Source organism: Chenopodium album, chromosome 9 (genome assembly GCF_948465745.1).
Source record: "Chenopodium album chromosome 9, dcCheAlbu1.1, whole genome shotgun sequence".
Lineage (NCBI taxonomy): Eukaryota > Viridiplantae > Streptophyta > Magnoliopsida > Caryophyllales > Amaranthaceae > Chenopodium > Chenopodium album.
This window is the reverse complement of record NC_137842.1, coordinates 68560982-68581912: the sequence shown is the minus strand read 5'-3', so window position 1 is coordinate 68581912 and position 20931 is coordinate 68560982. Positions and strand designations below refer to the sequence as shown.

General features: G+C 32.0%; 1 protein-coding gene across 1 annotated transcript; it reads left to right on the top strand.

Annotated features, from left to right (window-relative positions):
• Positions 1-3051: 3051 nt before the first annotated feature.
• LOC145560335 (PI-PLC X domain-containing protein At5g67130-like) lies at positions 3052-18532 on the top strand. The gene is made up of 10 exons (XM_081621591.1): positions 3052-3134; positions 3208-3279; positions 3378-3503; positions 3608-3745; positions 5738-5836; positions 5995-6298; positions 6384-6607; positions 6713-6799; positions 7366-7529; positions 18396-18532. The coding sequence occupies exons 1-9, from the start codon at positions 3123-3125 to the stop codon at positions 7516-7518; spliced, it is 1215 nt and encodes a 404-aa protein (XP_081477717.1). The 5' UTR covers positions 3052-3122; the 3' UTR covers positions 7519-7529; positions 18396-18532.
• The last annotated feature ends 2399 nt before the right edge of the window (positions 18533-20931 follow it).

The following is a 20931-nucleotide window of genomic DNA, read 5'->3' as shown; positions in this document are numbered from 1 at the left end:
TCTAAGTCTCGTGCGTTGCCTGAATTAAATAATTATTACTCACTTAATGCTCTGTTCTCCTCACTTTACTTTTGTTGAAATTACTTTATTTTTATTGAATTGGAATTAACTTTAAGATATTAACACCACAAAAACTCAATATTTGATTTTTTTTTAAAGAACTTTTTATTATAATACCACCAAAAAAACCCAAAAATTGGATTCTCACTACGACTTGACTTTGCCATCCAAAAAAGCTGTTACTAGGCCCCACACTGTACATGTGTGAATTATCTATTGGATTAATAAAAAGAAAGTTTTTTTTTTAAAAAAAACCCTAAAATCCTAACCCAACCACCAAGCCCACCACCGACCGGAAGCCCCACTGCCGTAAAGCTCACATGCTAGAATCTTTCCTTTACCACCGACCCCCTTTGCCTTTAATGTCCACCGTCGAAAATATCCCTACACCAGCAACCTTGAAACACCCAAACCAAATCACCTCGATTTGGTTTGGGTTTCGGCTTTCGGAGTCTAAGTGTGGGTTTGGGTTTAGGTGAGCGTGAGAGGGGTTTTTGGATCTAGGTGAGGGCTGGGATGGGTTCACGATGCCAGCAAGGCTAAGGTGGGTTATTCTGAGTGTTCGCAGGCAAGCGTGGGGATCTGCCTCCGAATGTTTGTGGGTGTGGATATGTGGTTGCATGGGCAAGGGTAGAGATCAAGTCCCTGCGATAGGCGACAAGGGATGGGGAAAAGGTGCCGGAAGTAAGATGGGGAGGGGGAATGAGTTGTCGGCGGCGGGATGGGGATAGAGTTGCCGACAGTGGAAGTTGTCGGTGCTGGCTGGGTTTGGGTTTAAGGATTTTTCTGTTTTTTAAACCAATGCTATACTGACACGTGTATGTGATGGGTCCCACCAACGAATTCCATCCAACATCCAAGAATTCGTAAGTGGTGGTAAAATCAATTTTTAGAGTTTTTTTTTTGTTTTTTGTTTTTTGGTTTGGTTTTTTTTTTTTTTTTGTTTTTTGTTTGTTTGTTTATTTTTTAAAATTTTTTTTTTGGTGGTATTATAACACTTTTTTAAAAAAGAAAATATCAAATTTTGGGTTTTTATTTTTGTGGTGTTATTTTCTAAAATATCCTATTTTATTGAGCTGAAATCAATTTTATTGATTTTCTATTACATTATTTTTTAAAGTTAATGATTTTTTAATGAACTTAAATTATTATTTTAAGGTGAACAAAATAGAGTCTTAAAATTACAAATAATCATGAAATTATCTTTTGTCAATAAATATATATCCAAATAAAAACACATAATTTAAATCACCAATTTGTGTATGAAGTATAAATAACTGTCATTCCCATTTATACTATTGAATATTGATAGAATGGACATTTAACGGCTTAACCAAGCTTTAACAACCTACAAAATCAACATTACTCCATACGGAGTACCATTTACCACCATTAAACCTCCACTAATGGAGTACATTATTTTATCTCAAATGGAAAAATTTGCAAATTGCAACTATTTAAAGTTAGTATTATATAAATTGTAGCTATTTTTAAAAAATGGAAAGTACAGCCTAAAAGTTCTTATAAATTGCAGTCCGTATCAACTTTTTCATCGGTTTACGTGTCAAAAAATATTTGATTAAGGTTTTACGGACCATTTTAGGCTTTAATGGTCTGAATTGAGCTCAAAATTAGCAAAAACAATAACGTAAGTGCCTCATTTTTACAACAAAAAACAGTTGTCCATAAATCGATACATTTTTGTTACGCAAAACGAGACACTTATGTTATTTTTTTGCTGATTCCGAACTCAATTGGACCCTTAAGAGCTAAAATGACCCCTAAAAATTTAATCGAATATTTTTCGACATGTAAACTGATGAAAAAGTTAAGACAACTCCAATTTACAATTTATAAAAACTTTTAAAGTACAATTTACAATTTTTTTTTTGGGTTTTTCTACTTTATAACCCTTTAACTTTTCGTTTTCTACGATGTGCCCCCTCTTTTTTAGAAATCTACACTATAACCTCAAAATACATTTAGTTTCCACACGGTAACCTTACCGTTATCTTGCCGTTAACAAATTCCGTTAGTGAGGCCCACTCATCACTAAATAGTATTTTTTTATCGATTTGCGTGTTGAAAATAGCTTCGTTAAAGGTTTTGGGGGCTATTTTGGTTCTAAAGGGACCAAATTGAGCTCAGATTTAGGAAAAAAATAACATAAATGCCTCGTTTTGCGTATTAAATACGTAAACACGCAAATTGAGACATTTTTTAATATGCAAAACGAGCCATTTATGTTATTTTTTGGTTAAATCTGAGCTCAATTTGGACTCTTTAAGGACCAAAATAGCCCCTAAAAACTTTAACAGAACCATTTTCAACGCAAAAATCGATAAAAAATATTATTTAGCGGTGAGTGGACCCCACTAACGGAATTTGTTAACGGCAAGATAGCGACAAGGTTACCGTGTAGAAACTAAACGTATTTTGAGGTTATAGTGTAGATTTCTCAAAAAGGGGGTATATCGTAGAAAACGGAAAGTTAGAGGGTTATAAGAGCAACTACAATGGTTGGCTAATTTATTGAATAGCTTGACATTCCACGTCATCTTCTTAAGCTACAACAATTCAAGCTATTTGTTGCTCCAATGGTTAAGCTAGTTGAAAATTAATTTATTTTTAAATAAATAATATTTTTTATCTAATAAATATTTGCCAAGCTAATTAGCTCTACAAAGCTAATTTGCTTGCCAAATCTAATCAACAATATGTGAAACAATGGTTTAGCTACTAGCTTAACATTTTTAATATTTGCAAGCTAGTCCCTTTTCCCAATCATTGGAGTTGCTCTAATGTAGAAAAAACCTTTTTTTTTTTTTACAGGACAATTTACATTTTTTTTTTTTGACAGGACAATTTACATTTTTTTTCTATCTCCAATTAACAAATTTTTATATCTCAAAATTTCCAACTACTCACTTCCCCCAAAACTCCCCCCTCCTTCCCTGGCTCCAACACACGAACACCGGCACACACGTCTTCTCTCTTTTAAATACAAAATCCAACCTTCATTTATTCACCCGCTTTTTCCTCATCAACTCAAAATTCCAACAATGGCGCCCAAGGTACTCCCTCTCTCTCCTTCTTCTCTCCCTTTCTCTCTCTTCGATCTTCTTCTCTAACCTCTCAATTTTGCAGAAAATTACCAGAACAATTCCAACTGCACTCCTCATTTTCTCTCTCCTCTTCAACCTCACCTCTGCTCTTCAGGTACTTTCTCACTCTAAAATTCATAATTCTCTTGCACTCATTCAATTTTTTTCAGTTGAATTTCAAATTTCAGTTCATTTTACTGTCAATTGTTGCAGAAACTCGGACAAACATGCGCTGCAGATCGAAATTGCAATCAAGGACTTCATTGCGAAACTTGCGTTGCTAATCGTAATCTTCGCCCTCGCTGTACTCGCATTCAACCTGTGAATCCTCTCTCTAAGGTCATTTTCTCTCTCCTCTTTTTTCATTACATTTTAGTTTATTTTGTTGTTGATGATGAAGACAATGTTGATGAAGTGGTTTTTTTTGTTGAAAAAATTTGAAGGTGAAAGGATTGCCGTTCAACAGATACTCGGGGTTAACGACTCACAACTCGTTCGCTAGACTCGGCCAGAAATCGGCTACTGGTGCCGTAATTCTCGCTCCTACTAATCAGCAGGATTCTGTTACGTCTCAGCTTAACGTAAGCTTTTTCTATGATTTTTAATTTTTAATTTTTTTAATAAAATTGCTCATAATCTTAGGGTTTTGAACTTGATAATTTTAATTGCATGCTCAATTAATCGAAATTAAGTGAACTACATTGTTGATTTGCGGTTTATTGTTGCGTTTTAAATGTGAAAGCGTAATGCTGGAGTGGTTGATGAGATGTTGATTTTTATTAATGTTGCACTTTAATCTTGACTAAATGATTAGGATATATGACTGTTGAAAAATATATTGGGAGGATTTTACATGCTAATAAGGTGGATTTGAAATTTTGAATTGATGATGACAATGACTGAATTTGATTCTTATTGCGATTACTTTCAGAGAGATACGCAACTGGTTTGAATTTGTGTCTATTGTGACATCAAACTCGATGAATGGATAGAGTTGTAGAGTTTCTAATTAAGATGTAAGAATGAACAATCACTATATGGAAATTGTACGATTGAACGTCTTAAAATGGAATGACTTAATTAAATAGCTACCAAAAGTTGTTGGTTGCTTCAGATTCTTTAAGTTCGTTGTGCTGTTTCATTAAATGAGTGGTTTTGAGTGTTAGTCATAGTCGAGATATTAGATGTATATTACAAAAGATTGAAGAATGAAATAGAAAGATGGAAGGATAAAGAGGGTCGAGGCTTAGCTTTACTGTTATTCACATTTCTTAACTAGTCGTAGTAGTAATTTAAATTAGTATAATCAAAGTCTTGATGGTATTAGATATGCCGTGTCCTAATTATTTTAACCTTGTTGATTAATGTCAAATGCACAATGGTATACGAAGTTAGACGCGTAATATGTTATAACAAATACAAGGAAATGTGCTACAACTGCTCTTATGTGGACATGCTGATAAACTGCAAAAAGAAAGACTGGCAAAGTCATTTTTATTGTGGAATATTCAGCTTCTTTTGCTTTTTAGAGTTTTAAGGAATGATTCTCATGTGAAGTTGGTCAGTAGATGTTTTTTCTTGACTTCTAATGTAAGACCACCATGCTGATATTATAATGTAAGCATCACTTTGTTTACAAAAAGAAAACATAAATCCTAGGTCACCAACAAAGCTGCACTTTTCCTTTTGTAAGTATTATAACTTCATTGCTTAGACAAGTGTACATTTTATGGAACATTTGTTGATAACCGGTTTTCTTGAGTTCCTATCCAATACTGGAACTTGTGAGGTTAGTTTAGTGGAAAATCAGGCTTGGTGACCAATTAAGCATTACTTTGACCGTTAATTTGGCGTTATCCTGTTTATGCATGCACGTTTATTAAATATTACTCCATTTGTTCCAATTTTGCTGCCCTAATTGATAAACATGCAACTTAAAGATGTGATTTAGATTTATAATTATTGATTTAGTAGAATTACATGTTAGATGCTCAGCTTCTGATGATCGAGGAGTCTTCTATAAATTTGTAGCCATCTTGAGAAGGGAAGTAGAATTACTTGAATAAATGAATTGAAATAATAAAGTAAATGCTGGTACATTTAGATTCATGGACCATGCTGCCTTGAAATTCACACTGAGTTATTACAGTATCAATTCTAAATTCAATTATATATCCAGAACTATTGCTTTGATAGAATTTTTTATCGATGTTGCATTGTTACTGTTTATATCAGGTTGGATTGTCTCTTACAAGTGGTGCCGTTATTAACAATTGAATACGGAGCAACAATTGTCTTGTTGGCTGGTTTCTCTATGGGAGATTTACTTGCTAAAAAAACTTACAAATTGTTTCCACATGCTTGTTGGCATTCATATCATGATAATGCTCTCCTCTCCAGTCTCCAACCCGAGCTAAATATAAAATAAATGTAAATAAATAAATAAAACAAAAGCAGAGGAAGTTTAAGAAAAAAAATTATGAAGTAATATTTTTGAAGATCTAAATTTGCTAAGTTACAAACTTACAATGACTAGCTAATTTAGTGATGTTTGGCACTTTTCCATTTTGCAGGATGGTGTTAGAGGATTTATGCTTGATATGTATGACTTCAACAATGATGTTTGGCTGTGCCACTCTTTTGGTGGAAGATGTTACAACAATACAGCCTTTGTAAGTATGTCTGTATGTGCACTTAATATTTGTAGCATGACTAAACAAGCTTGGTAACTTGTTATTAATGTACCTTAACTTCTCCATTTCCGGTCTTTACTGCATAAGATTTTCTCTTGAATAGCTTATCTGACTGATTTTTGTAAATATCTCTGTAGAAACCTGCTGTAGAAGTCTTGAGGGAGATGCAGACCTTCCTTGAGGCTAACCCTTCTGAGATTATCACCATATTTATTGAAGACTATGTTACATCACCCAAGGGTCTGACAAAGGTGTTTGATACTGCCGGCCTCAGGAAGTATTGGTTTCCAGTATCCCGAATGCCCAAAAATGGGGGTGATTGGCCCATAGTTGATGATATGATTCAGAAAAACCAGCGACTGTTGGTATTCACTTCAAAAGCTAATAAAGAGGCTTCTGAAGGGATTGCCTACAATTGGAGATATGTCTTAGAAAATCAATGTGAGTACATAAATTCATAACTCCAGTTAGACAGTCAATGTCAAATGAGCTAAATCAAGTTCATCAACATATATTTCATATTCAGATGGTGATGGTGGTATGGTAGCTGGCTCATGTCCTAATCGTGCAGAATCACGTCCCATGAACACGACCTCTATATCCCTAGTGTTGGTCAATTATTTTAATACTGTACCAGATTTAGCCACTGCCTGCAAGCACAATTCAGCTCCACTAGAAAGCATGTTGGGCACCTGTTATAATGCATCAGGAAAAAGATGGGCCAATTTTGTGACTGTTGATTTCTACAAGGTACTTAATAAGATGAATTGCTACAACCTTATGACATTTATTATTACCACCATTTCTCCTCAATATATGCTCAATTGGTTCCATCTTCCTATGTTGATGCTTTAGAGAAGTGATGGAGGTGGAGCTCCAGCTGCTGTAGATGAAATGAACGGTCATCTAGTTTGTGGATGTGCCAGCATTGCGCAGTGTAGGGTAAGTAAAATCTTTTGTAAATTTCATACTTGGAATTGCTGGAATCAAAAGAGCATGAGGCATTATGGGGTTTTAGCTTTAAAAATCGATTGTAATGATTTTAATTAGTATAATCAGCCTGACACTACCGCTTAAGTAAACATGATCATTAAATGCACTAACTTCAAATAATCTGTTAAAAGTTTCTAGACTTATGCACCGGACAATAGCATTGTGTTTGTCATGTGTCAAATAACTGAAGTGGCACATTATGAATAAGCAAAATCATTGCAGTAAGCCAGTATTTATGAAGTTGGGACACCCTTTTGGAACATCACAAGATTGGAAAAGGCAGAGTTATGGTTTAGAGGGAGTAACAAAATTGGTCATTTGAAATGCATTTGATTGTGACTACTATGATTGGAGTACTACGAAGTAGTCTCTATGCTATGGTATAAAGTAGGATGAGGGCCATTGGAAGAAACATTTCATCCAATTTGTTTTAGCTGTGTAGATTGAAAGAAATGTAAGATTGTGAGTTCTGTTACTATGCTTGTGATTTAAATTGGTAATTGTTCTGTGAACAGGCTAACATGACATTCGGATCCTGCAATGTTCCTCAAGCTGAACCCCACCCACCCATGGTAGCACCTATTTCAAGCATTGGCTATTCGAGGAAGTTGGTTCCGCTTTGGTGGATGTTCGGTACCATTTCTCTTGCCTGTTTGATGTTGTTGTGAAGCTATTTCCTGTGAGTTTTACACCTCTATGCTTACTCGCTTAGTAGTTTTGCATAGTTCGCTTTCATTACTTCTACCTTTTAGTTTTAATTTAATGTAGGGAAAGGTGTATGGGAATATCTTAGCCATTTAGGGACAATGAAATTTCAAGGCAATTTAGGAATCAAATAGTTTCAGTCTTCACATTTATTGGCTATTCAATCTTTTAGTGGTGTAAAAAATCATTGGGCCAAATCATTTCAAATGGTGTAACTTGTAAATGGATAAAAAATTTCATTACCTGATCTTAACTTTGTTGGATTATTAGGGCAGATTAACATTGGTGCTAAATGGGCAAAACCCAAAACCCTTTTCAAAGGACCGGCTCATTTTGGTCCTTTATACGAAGTACTTCGTACGAAGTATAATTTAATGCTGAACCTTTTATGGGCAAGGTCATAACAATTAGTTACTTTACATGAAAAACGTCGGTTTCATTGGTTGGCTAGTTTCAGGCCTTATCCGGCCCATACATTTTGCTATTTCTGGGCTGGTGAGTTTTTTTAACCTGATTTTAAACCAGCCCACTTTCTGCTTTAGTACGGGGTAGGAATGTAGGATTGTAGATTTGTAGGAGAAGCTTTATAACGATTGACTGGTGTTTGTGTAAAAATGTTTGAGAAGTACTTTTGTTTCGAGTAGTTGATAACATTTTAGATTAGTCAACTTGCATAATAGATGGTTTATACGATTTTTTTTTTTTTTTTTAAATTGCTTGTTATTTTAAATAGTCCTTAGGTACTAACTTGATCATTGTATGTAGAATATGCAATTAGCTTAACTAGCTAATTTATTTGGAAAATACTTGCCGAAAAGAAAATGCTAAAAGTAAATTAGTCATCATGATGAAAATAATAATTTAAACAGTAAGCTAATAGCTAGCAACTGAGACTCAAACTAGTTAGAAAGATAATTGACTTGAAAGTTTATGTGGCATGACAAGCTATTTTGACAATGAGCTTGATATTGAAGTTGCTCTTAATAACATGCATAATTGTCATCGTGGTCGGTATGACCATATGAGAATGCTTGCCTATAAATTATCCACGGATCCATCCGGGATCTTAATTTGGGCTGGTGCCTTGGATAAGGAGTGAAAAATGAGGCCTAATTGACACAATTTAGATTATCTGGGAGCAAAATCTTTAAACCGATTTGTAGCTTTCCTAAATGATTAATACACTTGTTCTACGCACTCTTATTATAAAAGCTTCAGAACTTTCAAGGAATTGACAGAATTCAAAGTTTTTGTAAAGTTTAAAAACCAAAATGCGCATGGCTCAAGATGCCTTGACTTCTTTAATACTTGGTCAGCTCCTTAACCGATGTAACTTATAACTTATATAAAGCTTATCTTATGCTAATTATTACAGAATCTTGTAGTGATACTAAGAAACGAATACCATGAGCTGTAGGTTGATAGGGAGAATCCTTATACTTAATAGTTTAACTACGTGGCTATCTTAAGCTATGTCATGTTTAGTTTTTTTTTTTTTTTTTTTTTTTTTTTTTTTTTTTTTTTTTTTTTTGTTTGTGCAAACTTAACTTATTTTTGTTGAATAACAAGCTTTGTGGGATTAAACTTCACTAGAAACACTTTGAGGTGAGAATTTCCTTATCCTCATGTTCCCTTTCTCCCTTCAATTTCCTAATTTGGGTAAGGTTGACTTGTAAAAGCTTCTAGTTCGGTTCAACTCTTTTCCTGTTTTAATAGTAAAAAACTTATTTTTTTGTTTAAATTTTTATTCAACTAGATTAAATTATTTTCGTGATCTTCACTTATTTTTTTATTGAACTTTATTTAATTTCGCCAATTTTACTTTATTTATGTTGATATTTATTTTAGCAAGTTGAGTAGTATAAGAACATGTTCTTTTCAGTTTAATTTTATTTTACTTCAGTTCAGCTCCAATTTCCTCTTTTCATAAACAATTCAGTTCAGCTCATCCCAATTCAATAAATCTGAACAGGTCCTAAATCCTAGAATTGTAAAAGTGATAATACTGCTACTAATAAAATATGAAGTAATTAACACATTTTGTAAAAGTAGATACTTACTACAACTAGTGAAATTATATATTCTACCCGCCGCCCTCTTACTTTAAAAATGGTGCGCCTTTTTTTTTGTGGGAAGTAAATTCTTCTTTGTTCACTCTCTCATGTCCTGAAAGAATATACCTAATCCTTGTTGTTAAGACAGTGGCATATTCTGCTAATCACTGTAATTTGTACTGTTTTAAAATATTTTAGGCTAAGTGAGTAAGTGGTCGTTCAAATAGCATTTTTCGGTAAGTTGTTTTTCTTAATTAGTAATTTATTTTTTAGCAAAGGTTTTTTTCACTTGACTTCCACTTTTATGAACCTACAACAATTTCTTTCATCTTATTGTCTTTCTTTTAACTTAACTTATGTAAACTTGCTTTAAACACTTTATTATTTGTGAATTAAATTTAAGTACTCCATAGTTTTAATCTAGCTCCCTTGAACTATATTTAGCTAAATTTAAGGTCTGTTCTCATAGACTGAGTTGAGCTGAGCTGAAATGAATATTTTATAAGAGAAGGAAATTGAACTGAACTGAAATGAATATTTTATAAGAGAAGAAAATTAGGAGCTGAACTGAACTGAACTGAACTAAACTGAGCTGATTTGAACGTATGAGAACAGACCCTTATTGGCTTTGGAGTTGTTAACGTTGAGCTAAGATAAAATCATATGAGGCTAACAAAACAACATGTAAAAAATTGTTCCCTTGGTCAAGAGAAGTAAAGCTAGGTTAACAACTTCACCTATCATTATACATGTAAATGGAATTCAATCTTAGATTTTAGGCATCTAACTTTTTATAATTTTGGGTTTCAACGGCTATAAGTGTACCAATCAAGTTATTTGTAATAAGTATTAGGGCCTGTTCTCATTGACTGAACTCAGCTGAACTGAACTGAGCTAAACTGAGTTGAGCTTAATTGAACTGAAATGAAATGAATATTTTATAAGAGAAGGAAATTAGGAGCTGAACTGAACTGAGTTGAGCTGAATCTGAGCTGAGTTGAGCTGAACTTAACTGAACTGAAATGAACTGAATTGAATTTCAACGTAAGAGAACAGGCCCTTAGACGATGCTTTTTATTGAAAATGTTGAGAGGAATTGTCAAGTATGACTGTATGAGTGTGATATGTTGATAGTAAAAACTTAGCATGTATGACAAAAGTCCATTGTGTGGAGTACTATGGAGAATTTATACTTGAATAGACATCTATCTCTCTACTCTCCTTTAAACGACAAACTGTTTTATAAATTGCATTATTTGATTCAAAGTATTGGGACTACTTTCTTAAGATACCATATCATCTTAATTATATTTAAAACAGCATAAAGTCACAACATAATGCATGATAATTATAAGTTTATCTTATTAAGTTAAACATATCTTAATGTCTTAAACCACAATAACTAGAAGAGACATTTCATTAGATTCTGTACCCTTCAAATTATCTTTCACGACTTGTAAAAAAAAACTTTCATGAGTTTACTTTATTAAAGTTCCTTTTAGTTAAAAAAAAGTGATTTGATATCTTATTTCCATAAAAACTAAAAATAAAAAGTTTTAATCTTGTGCGTAAAAAAAAAAAAAAAAAAAAAAAAGAAAAGAAATATATACTCATATACTGTTATACACCATCCATTTAGACTGATTGTATCACAGAATTTTACTCTGTATTTGTTTTATATCCTAAAAAAAGGATGGTTAGTGATTAATTTTCTCAAACAATTCTTATTAAGATAAGTGATGTGACTGTGTAACAATAATTCAACTATTGTAAACAGTATGGTTTGATTGTGAACTAATCTAATTATGTTAAGAGTACAAATACTTATTATTAGAAAGTTACGTTGTATGTAGTACTTCGTATAAGATTCGGAATAATGTATGTATAAGTTCTACTCCGTAATTAATTTTTCATGTGCAGCTGGTATAATTGTTGAGCGAGTAGGTCATCACTTAACTAATTAAATCTTGTACAGTAGGTTGTACCAAAGATAATAGGCTAGGAAAAATATAAAAAAACATTCAAGATTGTATTTTAGCCCCGCATTAATTGAATCTACTAATATGGTGATGATATTATTAATCATTACAAGTACGTTAGTAGGCCTAATTATAGATCTAACATGTAGGTTCTTCAGATTTTGACCTCTAAATTGAAGTTATTAAATTTAATTAAAGAAAGAAAACCTACAAATTCTGGATTTCTCTCTCTTAAGTATAGGGAAACAGATGTTGGTTCCTCCATGCATTGTTGTGTAATGTAATACCTTGAGCAGTTCACCAAGACACTAACAGTAGGACTATCTTTTCTTTAATTGTTTTTATCTGAGATTTATTAGCCCCCACTAAAGGCACTAATACATTATCAAGATGCCTACTTTTTTAGTTCCTTTTTTTTTCCTTTGTTTGATTCTTAAATTAATTATTAGAAAGTCAATTTATGTTGGCAACAGTTTAGTGACAGAGACATACCACAAATGTTCTAGATGTCTGAGCATGTGTTTGTACTATATTATATGGATGTGTTCAACACCAGTGTCACTCTTTTAAGTGATTTCGATTAATCTATTTGAGATTAACTGAATTTTTCTTTTTCTGAACACTTTTATAATTTATTTTGTCTATTTTCTTGTAAAACTTAGGTGATAACAGAGCATAAATTATTACCCTCATACCCTGTATATTGGCTAATAACTTAAATTGCTTGTAAATAGATTTAGACATTGGTATAAAATTAGACGGATATTGGATTACTGGTATTGTACAAAACTTCACTGATATTTCAGAAATTCTCAACTAAAGAAGGCATATTTATCCTGTGCCGAGAAAATGAAAGTACTAAAATTGGTTTTTTTTTTCTTCTTTAGTTTTTATTTTTATTTTTGGGTTTTGCTTTTGGTTTTAAGATTCAATAGAACTTGTTACAGTACTTTGTTAGTGGATTGCACATAGAGTTATAGACTTCTTAAATCATTTCTACCTTGATTAGGAAATCCTACAGGACAGGATAAATATGCCTTCTTTAGTTTGTTTTATTTTATTTACTTGAGACATTGCCTTGTTTAGTTTAGACGACTACTCCTTATTAATTAATTTAATAAAAATAAAATCTATACTTTAGTATTTAAAAAGTATAACCAAGAAACTAAGAAAGACACATGTCCCATCCATTCTATTACACTTCTCTAACCATAGTGCCACATGTCATCTTACACTATTAATTTTTTTTTATTACACTATTTTTTTTTTAATTCTTTCATTAAACTTATGCTTCATCTTTCATACACACTTCATCTCTCCCCTTTAATTCAACCTTTTTCCTATTCTGTCTTTAATTTTAGCCCTTCCACCTTCTATTTAAGCCTCTTTTTTCTATTAAAGTTCCAAAATTTTAATTTCTTTAATCATGTTTCCGATTACATATTATATCCTATACCGACTTGCTGATATTTTCTCACTTATCTCTTAATAAAAATTTTCCGATTACATATTATACCCTATATATAATGACTTACTGATATTTCTTAACCCGTGCATTGCACGGGCCAAAAGGCTAGTTTAAATTAACATAGAATCAGGTATTCAGGTGTTGAAATTTGTGCATTAAATAGTCGCCAAGTTTGAAAGCTACAACGTACTCTTTATGGACTTGTACTAGTTACGTCATTATTAAAAAAATGTGATTATTATTCCCAAGATTGACTGCATAGTTCCGCAAAAACTAAAAACTATAGATTTTGTCACAGAAAACCACATATCCTTATCCAATTATCTCACCTCTACATGCTAATCCTTACTCTTCCTCCTCGCTCTTTTCATTGGCTATTCACTTGAATCTTGAGCTTATAAAACATTATCTTTTCTCTTCATTTTTGAATTATAAAGTAGCTGGCTATTCACTTGTAGGTGTTATTTGAATTCTGGGGTTACTTGTATGGTGTTATTTGTTTTGGTAAGAGTGTTAATTGTGGGTGTTACTTGTATTTTGGGGTTATTCGTTGGGTGTTACTGGTTTTGACCAGGGGGTATTTGTAAGGTATTACTTTTTTAGTATGGGGTTACTTGTAGGGGTTACTCAGAATACAAGTAACTCATATAACCCCAAAATACAAGTAACCCCTGACAAAACTAATAACACCCAATAGTAACTCCTGCTGCACCATGTGACCTGCCTTAAAAACTTCTGTTAATACCACACACTCGTATAATTTTAAAATGGAACCTTCTTAAACTTTTAGGTGCAGAGGTTTAAATATTCTCCTTCTATTAATGAAACAAAATTGATTAGAGACAGAATTTTAAATTCTTCTTCTATTAATGAAACAAAACTAATTAGAGGTTGGATCGGTCATTAGAAAAAAAAAAATGAAAGGACTAGGCCAAAGACTAGAAATCAAGAATCCATATTAGTAAAATCAAAGTTTCATGGAAAAAGAGAGAAATATTTTAGTACAAAGGTATATTTCTATATATAAACATCGAAAACATCTAACAAGATATTATCAAGTGTTTTCCAACAAATTCTTCAATCAAATTTGTCTTTACCGTTATAAATCTGCATACGTTGTATCATTAAGAATCACAAAATAGTAGAGCATTTTGTGACAATATGCACAATGACAATTTGCCAAGTTGTTCCCGTTGTGGAAGGAAACACAGTGCTTTCCATTAACAATATCAAGTCTTTATCATCATTTCAAATGTCTATTATACGTACATTTTCTTGAAAATGAAATTTCAACACCCTTTTGCTAATTGTTATGGATGGCTGAACATGAATCAATACCATAAAAGTTCTTTGCTTTAATTTATGCGCATCTTTTTCTTCTTTATATTGGAATTACAAACTTAACTAGCTAGTTAAGTGGGATACCTTGTAATCCAATTAGAAGTGGTCCATATGAAGATGGACATAATAACAATATCCGGCCAGTTATTCCAATTGATGTGATAATTTAAAAGTATAGATGTTGGCATGTAAATATAAAAATAACAACTCATGCACAACAGCATAAGAATATATATATCATATGAATGTTACTCCGTAGTTACTACAGTAGTTAATATAGACTACTTAGATTTTCTCTTTATACCTCATTTAATGGTTAGTACGGAGTAGTTAATAACGATAATGAAAATTTGAGTATAATTTTGCTTGAAAATTATCATCATATTATTGATTAACCAACAAACTGTTAAATTGTTATGCAATGCATTAGATAATATGTTATGGTGACTTGGTGAGGTTGGTAATCAAGGATTGAGGATGGTAGACAATGCATATTTATGTATTTATTTTTTTTGGTAATGAATGGAATAGTAGTAATTAGGTGTCATTTGTGTTAGCCAAAGAGCAATGATGTCACACAATCAACATCATCATGCAACTTACGTTATAGGGATTATATTTTGTTTTGATTTTTCAGTTGGAGCAATATAATTATTTATTTTTCAAGCGGAAAAGTGAAAGACATAACAAAAACAGCTTTTGCCCCAACTATTCTTACTTTTTAATACATTATCCATTTTATTATACACCAATTAAAGTAAGTAATACTCCATTATTAGCGGGGGCAAAAAAAAACGTTTACTCTTTTTTTTTTTGGTACAAAAAAGAAACGTTTACTTAATCTAGATCTAATCAAGCTAAAAAGCTTTACACTCTGGTCAATATTAAGTAAAGAAGTAAAAGGAAAAACAGCTATCATAATAATTAAAGTTCTAATTTACTTTTTAATCTGACTTTTAAAAGAGGGAAAAAAAAACTCTAAACCAATAGAAAATCAACAAAATAAAAGTGTTGATTGGCAATGCAAAATCAGGAATTAATCTTCTTAGTGAAGCGTGAAAAAAAAAAAAAAGCTTTCTACATTCGTTACTTTTGGCTATTCTAAAATGTCATGATTTATATCAAAGTGTATATAATTAGTGATCCTTATTTATAGGACTCTTTACAGCTATGTAATTGATTATATAATAATGTTTATTGCTTTGACGGGTTTACCTATCCCTTTGTTTATGTGGTCATGTAGGCATTGTGTGTTTTGAAGGAAAAATTTGTAAGTTAAGTTCTATTGAATGTTAAATTAATAATAAGGCATTGCATATCTCAATTGATGGAGATTAACTTTCACACAGTTTTGCTTTTTTTTTTATTTCTTGCTAGATAAATTAGAAATGATAGGAAGAGAGGAAAATGTAGGATATATACATATATTGTGTTGAGGAGAGGAGGTAAAAAGATAGGAAAGGTATACATCAACCTTGTTGTTCTAAGTAATTAAGGAAATTAAATGTGTTAGAATCCCTTAAATTTTAAACTTTTTTTTTCCCCCTAGTGCCTAGTGGGTATCAATACTTAACATCAATTTAAAGGAATTGGGTTATTCGTCTTGATGCCTAACCTAACTCTTGAAAAATGACAAAATAAAAGTTAAAACTTTCAACTTTACCTTTATTACTTTATATTTTTGTCAAAACCTCTTACAAGATCGATTAATTTATAATTAGATAGGATAAGTGTTATACATTCACATTAGTTTTTGTATACTACAAATGTTATACAAGTACAAATTTTTTTAAAGTAAATACAAACGTTTAGGTTTACAACGTAACTCTCACGAAAAATGAACGAATCTTGTCACACAATTGTGGAACATCATCCAATCAATATTTCTCTCTTTTCCATTCTCTCTAAACCCAAAAAAAAAGAGAAGGATAAACGATCAAAATATCAAATCCACATTGGATTTTGAAGCCTTACTAAACCCTTATTATACTTCTTACTCCATTACTTTTGCTATAAACCTTTGGATTTAGATAATAGAATCACGTGCCTTTATGTAATTTAAACCTCCTTTCTAGTCAGTCAATAATTTGTTTTATACCAAATCAAAAGTTAGTACGAGTAAAAAACAACCAAAAATACCTACTCGTAAAAAACAGTAGATCAAAGTAGGCCTTTGTTGACTGTACTTTAAACTTCAAAATTGATAAGAACAGAGTAGACCAAAGAACAGTGTTACAGTTTAGTACTCACAGGTTTCACACCAAACAAATAGATATTAGCTACAAAACAAATTAAACCATATAAAAAATAAAAACTTTAATAAAATGTGTTCATTAAAACATCCTAGTTGTTTGCAGTATTACTATTCCTCTCTTTTTCTTATTGTTTTTGTAGTTGATCCATTTGATCTGTCTAAAGAATTCCGTACTATAGACAACAAAACAAACCCCGCATAAATCCTACACCATTAGTGTAACCATGTGACCATTTCTTTGTTTTATAGTTTTGGATTCTCTAATTAAGTACTAGTTGTAATATAATTAATGTAATTCCAATTGAGATTATTGATCATGTCTGTCTTTTAGGGGATCAATCCACTTTTACACCACTGCAATTACTTTTTAGATTGGGGAAGACAATTACATTAATGTAAAATTTGTGTAATTTTACAATCCAATTATTTGATACGGTGTTTATTAAATATGTAATCCAATGGTGAAATGGCTTTAGCAAACAAGCTGCGTAATTTTTATTGGGACATTTTTATGTGAATGTTAACCCAAATTCATCCTCGTTGGAAGAGTGATATATAGGAAGGTGACTAGCATGTAAAAACTGTATAGTCATGCTTTATGTTGTCATGATTTTAGAACATAATCACATTTGACTTGTTTGAGTCCCCTATTCGTTTATTTGAGTTCTATGCAATTGCATTGTAACAATGAGTGAGAGCAAAATTGAGATAATTCAGTCTAGTGATTCAGCATACCATATTATTGAAATCCTAAATTCAAACCCTTTTGCCCTACCTTAATATTCAATTAATTAGTTTAGGAGTATAATATATCATATCAAAAAGTCTTTCGTCTCCTTTCAATAAAAAAAAATGTTAATTACTTTTACATCAAAGCATTGTTACACGTATAATGGAAGTTGATTACTTATTGATTGCCATCAATCGCACTATACATTGCATGAAAGACTCCACTACATTATCATTATTATTATTACTATTACCATGCTTAATCCATAATTGAGCCCCATCAAAAATAATTAACAAATCATGCTTAGATTAGTTGGTCAGAATTGAAATCAAAAGAAATTGAGTCAAATTAACGATCTACTACCACTAGTAGTAAGCTTAAAATGGGAGCTTAGCTGGCACACGTGCGAGGTAGCACGTGGTAGAAAGGGGTAAGAGGGAGCAATAGTAAGCTGTCTCCGGCAAGGTTGTCGGGTTGACCAGAGACAGACGTTGGCGGTATCTTTTGTTTGAGCATTCACTCGTGCCACGCACTCACCTCTCCCACGCGTGCACCCGCCGCTAAACGACAACCACCAATTTTCTCTCTCCTCTGGCATGTGCCAGATTCTTGTCATTCTATCCTCCAATCAACATTCAGTCTCTTCTTAACTTCTCTGTTGCTTTTGCTGCTTCATTCAGATCATATTGAATTGTTAGCTTCATTTTAACATTTTTTACAATAGTGAAGTGATCTGCAATTTGCAATGTGCCAATGTGTTTTTCATGGATGTTTTTGTTTGAGTACATCAAATACACGAAGTGCATTTGGTTTGTGAAAGGGACTAGAGAGTGTTGAGGACTAAGAGAGTAAGAGGAGGTCAGGAGGACGAGGTTGTGGATTGATCGAGTTTCAAAAGCAAATTATGTTATTAGGGTTTGTTTGAGATGTGTTTTCTTATTTTGTGACGAACAACATTTCTAAAGAAAAAATAGACTATAATTAATTTTCATTTGCATATTTTTCCTTGTTTAGGTTTGCATCTCGTTTTTGAGAACAAATGTAGGGAGTGTCAAGTGTGTAATTTTATTATGAAGTATTTGTAAGGTTGATTTCAATATATGTCGACTCAAACTTCTAGCAATGTTTTATCTAATGACACATGATTTGTACTATAGATGTTTTTGCTAGTACGTGTAGATGAATATACTCGGCCAAAAAGTAATTTGACAAAGCCAACTTAGTGAACCATGGTATAAATTGTATTTAACTCTATTATTTGTAAATAATAGCTAATACAATAGCTTGGACAAAAAGTTAATCCTTTACTAGGTTAATTTTTTAAGGACAATAACATAACGCTGATTACCTTCAACCACCTATCTCATTACTCTATTTACCACATAGCTTTAGTACCACACAATTGACCCTTGTGGTATTGGCCCCTTATTAGGTCTAGTGCTCTACTCTTGTGCAAATTTGCAATGTACTACCTAAAAATTCATTGAGTATCATAGCCAAGTTCATTGCACGAGTCATCATTTTCCTAAGTTCAACTTTAGTAAAGCAACTTGTAAATGTACTCCATAATCAACTTAAAACTAATACGAAGTAATTTCTAATAAACCACAGTTTAATAAATTCGCACAATTAATCTAGGCCTCATCTCCCGCTTATGTATCTTTACTTATTTTTGATGAACCTTTATAAGTTAAAATTATCTTAATCATAAAGAAAATCAAAGTAAAATTTTACAACCTTGATTTTTCACTTATAAACCTTAAGTTAGATTAGGTATCTAATTATGGTCATATATAATATTGTTTTCCAATTGAAAAAAATAATTATTTTTCACCTTATAATTACTTCTCTAATAAGTACGAGTAATAGTGTAAAGTAGGGGTGTCTATTATTCGGATAAAAACCGAAATTCAATCCAATCCAAACCCAATTATCAATTCGGATTGGATCCAAACTTTAAATCGGACCCCTAGTGTAAAGTTTAAATTGTAAACTATGACATTTAAATTTATGTGGAATAATATGGTCCTATGATGTAAAATTAAATAACGCAAAAAATAATCTTCCTATGAGTTTCAAATCCTTTCAATGCTTTACAGTAAGAAGTGGTTAGCATTTTGAAATTGTTTTTGCCAAAAGAAGCTATTGAATGTAGAAGGTATATGACATTAATGCAATGGAAAATTACCCTTTTCCATGCCAAAAAAAAAAACCATCTTCAAACACTACAAAATTATCAACTCAACATTTAATATAACTACTAACCAATAACCACTTCACGTACATGGAAATTTTTTATGTTTTAATTTATAAAATATTTTAAACATTATTACAAGTATTAAAATAGAGTAGTTTCCCCCACTATATATGATTAAGAATTATGGAAAGCTGAGTGGGCCTAGCGAGCCTAATTGAAGCAACTCTATTGGGCCCCACTACGTCGATGAGATCTTCGTCACAGTTTCATTGGTGGGCCCCAAATGGTGGGGAGAATTAAATAAGAAAAAAGAAATGAAAATGATTTTTTAAATTTTATTATATTTTTTTAAGAGAATTGAAGAGAATGAATTATGAATGAGTGGGGGAGGAAGAGTGAAGAGAATGAAAGGTAAGGGAGGACAACCTGGGCCTCTTCATAACCTTCACATTCCATGCTCTGTCTTTCTTTGACCCTTTGACTATTATTTTTTTTTTTGTTAATTGCTTTCCTATTCCTCATTATAACTGTTTCATCCACCACCTTTTTATCATTTTGTTTCTTTCATTTTCTATCAAATTGTTACAACTAGTTTTTACTACCATCACATTGTTGTTGTTTGTTGTTTGTTGGGTTGGATTGCCACTTACTTGCTGTTCTTGGAGTTTGGGTCTGATTCTCGTGGGGTCGAGGTGATTTGACTATATCCATGTTAAATCTGTTTTACGATAAATTAGGTTTATACATAAGATAAGTGTTCTGGTTCAAAAATATTTATGTCTGTTAAAAAAGTAGATAACATAGTGTAGAATGTACGAATTGATTATGTATTTTTGTTTTGACAACCAATTTTATTAAAAAAAATAGGTGGTTTATGTTATATTTTGACCAAATAAATGACTTTGCATGGAGTATAGACATATAGTATAGGTTGGTGAGTTTTTAAGGTTTTTTACAAGTGTAATTTGGAATGACAATCTGACAAGGCTAAAGGCTAATCCCATAGATCCATACTGGCATACATGTAACATTGTTATATGTAAATATGATATGGACACGACACAAAGTTTTTGATATGAAATGGATCTTCCGACTTCAATTCAGGAAAAAGAAAAAACAAAAACAGCACTATAACAGCAATAATTGGAAATAGTATTGCGTTATCTTCTTCCAAAATGATGGTGCAATAAAATTATTATTGGGAAACACACCTAAAAATACCAAGGCAATCTTTCTATCAACAGGCAACCACCAATCAATAAGTGCATATGAAGTTGGACTATGGTCTTTTCTCACTTAAATTATTACACGAGCTATCTACTAAATACGGAGTACCCTTTTTTTTTTACCTAC